Consider the following 11,240-nt stretch of genomic DNA (forward strand, 5'->3'; position numbering starts at 1 on the left):
CAAGTATTCGATGTAGAACTTCAAGAGAAGTTTACTACCTTTCAAGCATGGAATTATATTGTCTAAGGAACAGTGTCCTAAGACACCTCAAGAGGTTGAGGAAATGAGATAGATCCCCTATGTATCGGTTGTTGGCAGCCTGATGTATATGATGTTATGTACTAGACTTGACATCTGCTATACGGTGGGGATAGTTAGTAGATATTAGTCTAATCCAGGATATGATAACTAGACCGCTGTTAAGAAAATCCTCAAGTATCTACGGAGAACGAGGGACTACATGCTCGTGTATAATTCTAAGGATTTGATCCTTATAGGATACACAAACTCTGATTTTTAAACTGATAAGGATTCTAGGAAATCCACATCAGGGTCAGTGTTCACTCTTAACGGAGGGGCAGTTGTCTGGAGGAGTGCCAAGCAGAGGTACATTGCTGACTCCACCATGGAGGCTGAATACGTAGCGGCTTGTGAAGCTGCTAAGGAAGTTTTTTGGCTCAGAAAATTTTTGACAGATCTAGAAGTCGTTCTAGACATGTCAATGCCCATTACACTTTATTGTGATAATAGTAGTGTTGTGGCTAATTTTCGAGAGCCTAGGAGACACAAGCGTGGAAAGCATATAGAGTGGAAGTATCATGCCATCCGAGAGCATATAGCTTTAGAGCATAACGTTGTTGATCCGTTTACAAAGGCCCTCACAGCTAAGGTGTTTGAGGGTCACCTGTAGAGTATGGGTCTGTGGGACAGGCCACGTTTAGATTAGGGCAAGGGGGAGATTTGTATTGGGCGTGTTATGCCCTAGTTTATTGTTTGTGTACTTTGTATATTAGTTTGACTTATATATTGTACACCCTACAAGCTTTAGATCAAGTGGGATATTGTTGGGGTTGATGCCCTAAATCTCGTAGGGTTCTATAGTTTGTAATTGTAATATACAAACATCTTACTTATTTAATAAAATATATGGTGTTTTATTTCAATTTTAGTTGCATTAACCACAAATCAATAAGCCAAGATCTAAGGTCATCTTGTAGCTTAAACATATATGTAGAGACATACAGGTGGATCATGTTTAAGTGATAACCTAAATGGTCTATAGTAGATGGATGAGGCTGATTACTTATCCTGGTGATATTACAAGTATGACTCGCTTTGTAGATGTTACAATTGTTGTAAAGTGCTACAAATGATCTGATCCTGATCATTTATGTGGAGACATGTGAGTGAGAATATTCTATACAAAGGAGTTTATATAAGACTGGATCACAAAATGATTAGTTTCATTATATAATGTCGTTCATAATAGAGACTTACATTTCATCAGGATGACCATAAGTAACATGACTTGAATCATGAGTGAGTTATGAACTTCTGCCTATGAAGGCAGTCCTTTGATTTGTATGGGTGAGAGTGACTAGATCGCCCCAAGCTACCATTTTAGGGATTTTTTTTTATTGAAGAGTTGGGAACACAGCTATATAAGAAGGAATTTACTCATTCCCCAACGTCGGGGTAAGTAGATAAATTGCTCCCTTAAGGGCTGATTCTAGGGCTTGCACAATGTGGTGCCAACCCTCTTGTGGGCCGAGAGGGGTTTGGTCATAGTTGTACTATGATTTATTGTTCATTAGAGAAATCAATGGTATTTAAGAAGTTAGATGTAACTATAGAGGCAAAACAATATTTTTGGCTCAATTGTACTTACGAGCAATTTGTAAAGAGTCATCGTAGTGTTAACTGGTTATATCCAATAGACACAGAAATATATTTGTAGTGTGAAGAGTGTAACTATTGGTCTTTAGTGGAGTGTCCGATAGTTAACGGATGGTGATTAATTTAAATAAAGGAGTTTAATTAATTATTCACGTACCGTTGGAGCTTTAAGCTACAAGTCCATGAGGTACCCTTTGTAGCTCAACGGGAATTAATGAGAATCAATTTTTGGATTAATTTGAATTGTTCAAATTAATTGAGAGAATTAATTATATGTGATGTAATTAATTTAATCTAATTATATATGATATAATTATTATAATGTATTTGATATAATATAAAGTTTATTTGAGAGGAAATAAATATTTGAATATAATTCAAATATTAATTATATGAATTTGATTCATATAATTAATCTTAATATAAATGGGACTTATATTAAATGTCATTGGTGAGAGAATAGAAACTATAGGTTATATTGTAGTGATACAATCTATAAAATATAGGTTATGTATTATGTTTGATATAATATATAGTTTAATATATATTATATGAAAAGGTTGTTATCATATGAATATATATTAAATTGGTTTATGAAAATAAATTATTTTATTTTATTTTATTTTAAAAATCATTTTGGGAGGGAGTTGTAATGCCCTCCCCTATTTTCTCTTTAATACGTGATGATGGGGTAAGGGAGAGTAGTTCTTCTTCTTCCTTGTGTGGTTTCATAAAAACATGACAGATCCACATAAGTTTTGAGACAATCTGAATTGCATGACTTTCTTTCATCACTCTCAAAATCCTTCTCTTCCAAAATAGTGAGAGCCCACAAAACTTCTGGATTCTCACCTAAAGAATACAGAGGTAATATTCGTAGTGATGTCCTCATTGTTAGTTAGAGCTTTCGAGATTTTACGTGATAAGATTCGAAGAAGGAATCTCGTGAAAAAGGATTCTTCAAGGATAAGGTTTATTAAACCCATTTTCTATTATGTTTTCTTAAACCCATTTTCTATTATATAATCTTTGTTTTAAAGCATGCTGCTATTATCTTTTAAATGCATAATCTGTATGTATTTATTGTAAAATTTATGTTTTGTAAATTTTGGGTTTGGGTGCGATCCCATGTTCCGCTTAAAGACCTTCAATGGTTTCTTTAGTGTAAGACCGGACCACGAAATGAATAGTCTCTTTTATAACATCGTTGCTATAAGAGACTTACATTTCACCAGGATGACCATATGTGACTTAACCTGAATCTTAGATGAGTTGTGAACTCCTGCCTATGAAAGCGATCCTTTTATTTGCATGGGTGAGAGTGGCCAGTTTCACCGACTCAATATGCCTACCATTTTGAGAATTCGTTGATTAAAGAGTTGGGAACACAGCTACACAAGAAAAAAATTCACTCATTCACTATTGTTAGGGTAAGTAGAGAAATTGCTCCTTAAGAACTAGTTTCGGGGCTTGAACAATGAGGCACTTCACCCTCTTCTCATCAAAGAGGGATTTAGTTATAGTTGGACTATAACTCATTGTTCATTAGAGAGATTAGTGGTATTTAAAGCGTTATATGTAACTATAGTGGCAAAACGGTAATTTTGGCCTAACTGTACTTACGAGCAATTTGTGAAGAGTCAATATGTTGTTGATTGGTTATATCCAATGGACTTAGAAATATATCTACAATGCAAAGAGTACAGTTGTCAGTCTTTAGTGGAGTGACCGACAATTAATGGAGGTTGATTAATTTAATTAAAGAATTTAATTAATTAATCAAGTACCATTGGAACTTCAATCTATAAGTTCACAATGTCCCATTGTTAGCTCAATTGTGATTAATGAGAATCAAACCAATTTTGGATTAATTTGAGTTGTTCAAATTAATAAAAGGGAATTAATTATATGAGATATAATCAATATAATGTATAATATTCGAATATGATTCAAATATTAATTATATGAATACGATTCATATAAAAACTATAGGTTAAAATTAATGTGGATTTGATTCACTAATTCCGTAGGTTGTATGAGAAATTTATAAACTATAGGTTATATTATATGTGATATAATATAAACTATAGATTATATGTTATATGTGATATAATACATAGTTTTATTAATAATACTTTTTATTTAATTTAAATATTAAATAAAATGAGGAAGTTATCCTCCCCTATCTCTCCACCTACCCTAGGAGTAGTTTACTTTAATTTTTTTAAAAAAAGTTGGGATCATCTTCTTCCTCATTCTTTGGAAAATGTTTGATCTGATTTTTTTCTCTCTGTGAATTTCTCTCATACATCTCCTACTCCCTTCTCCCAAAATTAATCGTTGCGAGCCCACAATTCCACATCGATTCTCCTCATTGAGAATATCAGGGAAGTCTTGTGGTGGTGCGCCCCTTGTTTTTATTGTGTTGCTACATTGGTGAGACGAAAGGGAGACGGAACGTGACCGTTCGTGAGATTGGGTGAGGAAACACGAAGAACTTTTGTATCCAAGATAAGTTCCCAAATTTCTCTCTTTCCTCTCTAAAGCATACTTTGTAATTTGATTTAAGTGTTCATGTGCTTCCACCTAGAATTCAACCCTTTCAGTTGATTTAGAAAATGATAATCGAATAAAAAAAAAATTGTGATTGAAATCAATATCGTTACATGGCTCCAATTTATTCACGATAGAAAAGAAATTCATTTTTATTTTTAATAATATATTTTTTTAAAAAAACTTATTATAACTAAATATAGTTTCCATAGGACTAAAAACGTCCCCCTAAATCTATTGCTTGAATCTATACCATACTATACTCTCTCTATATATAAGGGGCAAAATGGGAAGAATCTTTACATTTCCATTTTGTCCCTTTCTTAAGCGTATACTTATCATAGCTTTAATTTAATGAGTTTTTATTTATTTATTTATTTATATGAAATTCGATTAAATAGTTAGTTATTGATTTATTTCACACCTTTTCGTGATCTAATGGTTAGATGAGTTGTTTTAATATGAAATTTGATTAAATAGTTAGTCACTGATTCACTTCACACCCATTTTAATTAACATTTTTTTAGATTCGTAGCCATTGAAATAAAAGTTTTTTTTTACTAGGTTTTAATTAGATGAGGATTGATTTGATTTTGAAAAATATACAAGGCTTGAGAATCATCAATTAAAAGTAATGTTTTATTTCTTTCAACCCTAAATCTTAATACATTTTTGTTTTTTAAATTTTATGAGTGAAACACTTCGAATTTAGATTTGCATGGATTTAGATTGTATTGAAGAGAAAATTGGATTTTTTTCTTTAATCTTTCATCTGTATCAATTATTTTTTACTTTATTTTTTCCTAGCCATTTAAATTAAACTTGTAATTGATAGTTTTTTATTTTGTTAGATTTTAATAGATGGAAATTTATTCGATTAAGAAGATTTTTTTTTTTAAAAAAAAAACAAACATCAAATATCTTGAGTAGGCATGCATTAAAATGAAAATTATATAATAGAATAACGAAGTATACATAAATAGAAATTGAATATAAATATAGTTCGATACACAGAGTTACTTAAGATAGGATAGAAAACTTTAGATTTTATCACTTAAATGAAACCATTTGATTGGATATTAAAATACTTGTAGTTTATGTTGTACGCACTTAAATAATTTTTTAACGACTTCTTTATTTATTCTTTTAGAAGGGCGTGTGTGATTTAAGGAAATAATTTTAAAAAAAATTTAAAGTTATAATTATTAGTTAACCATTATTTTTTTTTTAGAACATATTACTTATTCCATTTTAATATCGAAAAAGGAGTTGCAAATATTAGAGAGATATTAAGTACAAATTAATTTAATTTCATTAATTTTAGTTTTTTTTTTCCAATCTTCATCTCTTGTTCGTTCTATAATATAAAACTTTGTTTTATTTTCACTATATAAATTCAAATCTTTTTTCACTTTTCTTATATTAATGAAATAGCTTTATAATGTTGTTCACTTAATTATCTGGAATTTAAGACACACCTGTCAAAAATATATATTTTTTAAAATCAAATACAGTGAAAAAAAAGGATTTTGGTGGAATATATGGTGTTATTATGTCCTTTTGTATAATTTATTTTGCACAATTTATTCTAATTACATCATATGTATTTTAATTTAATTTATCTATTTATTTTTATATATATATTTTTCTCTTTTTACAATTTTAAACTTTATGTCAACTATTTAAATTTTAAATTTAATTACAAGTATAACCATTTAAAAATTTATTTCCCTTTTAAATTATCTAAAATATTTTTAACAACATTCAAATATCTCATTTTCGACAATAAATTACTTATTGTATGTCAAATATTCATTAATTAAACTCCACAATTGAATCAAAATTTTGTGTGAAAAAAATAAATAAATCACACTTTAAAATTTATGTAAAAACATCTGAAGAGGAAAAAAAAATAAAAAAATAAATAAGAAACCCTAATAAACCCGTATAAATTGGGCGGAACCAAAACCCTAAAATCAGTAACTACTTGATCTTATCAGAGCCGGGACTGAGAATTTGGGAATGGCGGTTCCATGGCTAATAATACCTCGATTCCCTTTCTCTTCCTCTCCAGCACGGCGGAGCCACCCTCCTTTTTTGCCAAGGCTGCTTTGGAGGCTCTGCCATGGCTGAAGGGTTAGATTCACAGGAAGTTCTTGGTACTTAGTCTGGTCTACTTCACCCTTTCTTTTGTTCCAGCAATGACGACTGCCTGCCGTCGGAGCCGCCGTTCAATTTGACTCGGCGATGATGGCTACGCAGGCTTGTACCATAAACATCTCCTCTTTTGGTTTTTGTGCTTTTCTTCGTTCTTTCGCCCTCTCTCTCTTTTTATCCGTGTTTTAGTGTACTAGTTCATAAGTTTAGTTGGAGGTTGTTTTAGGTTTTGGTTTTTGGATAGTTCAGATAGTTTATCATGTTTCGCAAATCATGATTTATGTGACTGAACTGTGTAGGACATTTGAATGTAGGAACATATTCAGATAATCTTGCAATCGTAAACTATTGTTTGATGTGCTCATAAGCTTTCATTCATCTTTCTTTTTATGAACTGATTTGTAGTTTCTTTTCTTTCCATGTCCCTTCTTCGAATACAGTAGTATAGAGATTCTCACTTTTATGCTCAAAACAGATTTGTTGTTAACTTGTTGAGATTTTTAGGTTAATTTTATGGTTATGACATTGGATTTTGAGGTTCAGTTGATCTGAAAAGTTCCATTTTTGTTTGGCTAAACTACAAAAACTACCCTGAACGTTGTTATATGTTAGTTATTTGTTGCAATATTACCTAGAAACAATGTGGTAGAAATTAAGACAGACCCAAAGACTACCGGGTCCCAAATGCTTAATTTTCATATATCATAATGAATTTCCAGTAATTTTGAAATATTTATGGAAGATGATGGTAATATTATAACTTTTGAAAGAATGAGTAGGAATTCTATTTAAAGTTGAGGGTTGTTTTCTGTTTTCTGTTTTGTTTTGTATTTTAGCATTTTTCTTTTACTTTTGGTCTTTCTGAAGTAGAACACATGCATTTATTGGTGTTTTGAGTTGTGTAGATTGATAACTTTTTCAAACATAATTTTTTATTTCCCATTGAAAATTGATAGCAGCAGGAGCCGTTGCCATACCTTTCTGAGTCCATTTGGAATGGTTTTCTATAAAAGGATATTTACTTGTTCTTAGAACATGTCTCAGACAACCAATGTGAATTTGTTTCAGACCATAAATCCAGTTTCTTAGAACATGTCTCAGACACAACCAATGTGAATTTGTTACGAAGATGCTCTCCTTTCTAACTATTGATTTTGGGGAGCTGTGAATTGGATCAAACTGGATGAAGTTTCTCTGACCATAAATCCAGTTTCAAGTTTATTTTTTCCTTATTTTTTTGTTTAGAAAAATGCAGTAAAGCAACTACTTCTAAATTAAAGCAGAGGAAATCCAGGCAGGAAGTTGATACATAGAGAGACCCCAAAAAATGCTCTAAAAGACAACGAAGAGAAAATGGGATGCCAGCAATTTCTTCAATGATACATCGGGAGGACCTGGACAGATCAATCTTGCCTCTGTTCAAAGATAGAATTAAAGAAGCTAGTTCAAAATCCATGGTTGCAGAAGATGGTTGATTTACCTATGCTGTCAATATGTCTATCAAGCTTTGTATTTGAATACTTTTTACGTACAAACTGACTTATTTTGCATTGGGATATTGCTGGAAGAGCATGTTCCAATTGGATGGCAGCCGAGCTGCACTTATGTTTTTCCTTTGCTGGAATATGAAATGCTGTATGTGTAATGTAATTATGCTGAAATAGAGTTGATATTCTCCCATGGTTTATGAACTCCAGCAGAATTTAAAGGGTAAAGCACAGCCTAACTCCATGACAACTCCCAAAGCTCCAAGTTTGATCCTGCAATTTCAATTCCTAGCTTCATCTGCTATGACTGTCCTTATGTAATTGTACTTATCGATAAAGTGATGTATCCAAAGCCAGTATGTAAACTATTAACATTCTCTTACTTATAATAAGACCCACATGATTACTTTCATTATCCAGGCCATAAATCAGAGTTATAAATATGAATTCAAAGCAATGAACCAAACTATGACAATGACCTGTATACTATCGATTGACGCCTGGTAGATGTTCAAATCTCTTGCAACTCAAAATAATCCAAAAATACAAATGCACCTTCAATCAAGAGGTTATGAGTTTTGGAATGGTGTTGTATGAACTCTCAACTTGTATCTATTTTCCTAAGTTATGATACGAAGGGGTTTACTATGTATTTCTAAAACCCTCCAATGAATTATTAGATTATTTTTTAAGTTTTGGAGCTTACTAACTCGAGCACATAAATGAGAGAAATGTCTGAGAGAGCCACACGTGAACCCTTCATGTGTGTCTAGAAGTCAAAAGTAGAGGCGTTACCTTCATTCCTTGGTTAACCTTTAAATTACGTGGTTCTACCCTTTTGTGGACTGCAATCTTGAACCACCAAAAATTGTTTGTCAAGCATTACACTTCTTCTCTTGCACAAGTTCTTTTGAAGTCTTCTCACTCGTCTATCTTTTGCAGTTGTTCGTGGTGCTGGATGGTATCAACTGAGATGGAGCGAGTCAGCTTGAGCAGCTTCCCAACTAAAAATCAACATCGTTAGTAATTGGAATACTTCTTAGCACACTCAACATGAAAACAGAAACTAGCCAGTGGATGGTAGAGAAAGGAACTTACAATTTATTGGCTCGAATACCCAAATCAAACCCTCATCATTATTCTTCATGTAAATAGGCAAAATTTATAGGCAATAATTGGTTACTTCAACCAATAATTTCTCACGTCCAAGAGGTCCATTCCATGCTTGTAGTAGATCCATTATCATACTGATCCGTAGCTTCCTCGATAATCCTCGCTCCGATATTGCAATTCTGCCTCATTCATATCAGAATTCCTTGCCAAAGCTGTACACATGAAGAAAATCTATGTGCTTCAGTTCATACTCAACTGAAATGAATTGGCAAGGGAATTGGATTAGTATTGGTGAGGTTTATAGAACAATTTACTTTTTCCAACAAATGCTTATTAACTTTAGACAAGGCTTTCTCCTGGAATTTTGGAGAAATTGCTAGAATCCATCAATCTTCTCCATTTCTCAGCATCTCCATATTTTCCAGCTGCAGCAAAAATGTTAGACATGAGCACATAATCACCCCCATATGCTCCCTCCATGTTCAATAGCCTCTGTGTTACCCTCTCAGCAATCGATACATTACCATGAAAACTACAGGCACCTAAAAGCGTCCTCCAAATAACGACATTGGTAATCTCCATAGGTATCTCCAAAGCTATCTTTTCAGCTTCTTCAAGCCTCCCTGCTCTTCCCAACATGTCTATTAAACTCCCATAGTGCATTATATCTGGCTCAATCTGATACTCATCAACCATCTTTTGAAAAAACTCTAGACCTTCCTTAACCAGTCCTCCATGGCTGCAAGCACTTAAAATGCTCAAGAACGTGACCCGGTTCGGATCATGGCCTTCTTTCTTCATAATTTCAAAACTCTCCATAGCTTCTTTTCCCATTCCATGCATTGTGAATCCTGAGATTATCGACGTCCAAGATACCAAATTCTTCCTTTCAGCTGACATTTCTTCAAACACCCTTGATGCACTAAAAATACAACCACATTTCGCATAACAATCAATCAATGAGTTAGCAATGCGTATATCAGATACCTTAAACCCTTTCTTCTCTGCATAAGCATGTACAGATTGACAAATCTTAAGACCCCCAAGATTTGAAATGGAAGGGAAAATAGTTAAAAGCGTTATTTCAGTAGGCTCCACACCATAATGAGCCACCATTGTCCAAAATAAACCCACAGCTTCCTCATGCCTATTTAGACGAGTATATCCATCGATTATAGCAGTCCAAGACACAACATTCCGAATCGGCATCTGATCAAAAACAGCACGAGCCCGTCCAAGCTCACCCAACTTAACCAAACCAGTAATCAACACATTCCAAGTGACAGAGCTTCGGTCAGGCATTTCGTCGAACACCTTCAGAGCATCAAGCAAAAACCCAGAAGCGGCATACATACGTAGAATTGCAGTTTGAACATAAACATGGGAAGGAAAGCCTAGCTTGAGAGTAAGAGTGTGGAGTTGAAGCCCAGGTCCGGCGAGCTCCAAATCGGCGCAAGAATGGAGGAGGAAGGAATAGGCGAAAGTATCGTAGGCGGGGGGAATGTGAGGAAAGCGGCGGAGGGGTTGGTAGAGAGGGTAGCAATGGAGTAATGTGTTGCAGAGAAGGATGAAATTGGTGGTGGCGTTGAGAAGTAAGCCGGAAGTGATGATGAAAGAGCGAATTCGTTGGGTGGCTTTGTGGGTGGTGGCGTATTTAATTACCTGAGAGATTAAGAGCGGCGGCGAGCGGCGGAGAGAGTTGGATGCGGCGGAGGGAGAGATTGATTTGATTGGAAGAGATGAAGAGAATGAAAGGAATTGAAGATTTTCAAACGCTGAGAAAGTTTGAGAGGAGAGGAACTTGCATCCCTTCCATAAGCTCCGCATACTTTGGATCTGAAACCACTGACCTGTCCCATTCCCACATGATTGTAAAGTTTTCATTTTCAACTATAAACGGTTATCTCGAGACCTACCTAAGTTCGGTCTAGGTCTAACCCAATGCATTTAGCAGTTAACTCTTGTTTTTAGACCCACCTTGGACTAACCTTTCCATCTTAATCAGGATGAGTGTAGGATTCAAATTTTCCATCTCTCAAATCGAATTTATGATCATTTGATCGATGATGACATCTCATCATTTCCGAAACGTACGTGATTTATTTTATTTTTTTTTTATTGTCGATTGGTTTTGAGATGAAATCTTATATTTATTTAATATGGTATCAAAACTCGTAAATGTCAAACAAGTACTTAGTAAAAAAAAAAAAAAAA

The 11,240-nt window shown here is 33.6% G+C and overlaps 1 protein-coding gene across 4 annotated transcripts; it reads right to left on the reverse strand.

Annotated features, from left to right (window-relative positions):
* Positions 1-7,249: 7,249 nt before the first annotated feature.
* On the reverse strand, positions 7,250-10,978 carry LOC120073405 (pentatricopeptide repeat-containing protein At1g09220, mitochondrial-like). Of its 4 annotated transcripts, none has more exons than XM_039026251.1 (4): positions 9,551-10,978; positions 9,341-9,451; positions 9,012-9,238; positions 7,250-8,917 (listed from the first exon to the last, which is right to left on the reverse strand). In XM_039026251.1, the coding sequence occupies exons 1-2, from the start codon at positions 10,908-10,910 to the stop codon at positions 9,366-9,368; spliced, it is 1,446 nt and encodes a 481-aa protein (XP_038882179.1). In that variant the 5' UTR covers positions 10,911-10,978; the 3' UTR covers positions 7,250-8,917; positions 9,012-9,238; positions 9,341-9,365. The 4 variants fall into 4 exon arrangements, with proteins under 4 accessions (XP_038882179.1, XP_038882178.1, XP_038882177.1 ...); XM_039026250.1 differs by having other exon boundaries at positions 7,250-8,186; positions 8,709-8,917; positions 9,341-10,975; XM_039026249.1 differs by having other exon boundaries at positions 9,012-9,257; positions 9,341-10,976.
* Between the last annotated feature and the right edge of the window lie 262 nt (positions 10,979-11,240).

Source organism: Benincasa hispida, chromosome 3 (genome assembly GCF_009727055.1).
Source record: "Benincasa hispida cultivar B227 chromosome 3, ASM972705v1, whole genome shotgun sequence".
In the NCBI taxonomy this organism is placed as follows: domain Eukaryota; kingdom Viridiplantae; phylum Streptophyta; class Magnoliopsida; order Cucurbitales; family Cucurbitaceae; genus Benincasa; species Benincasa hispida.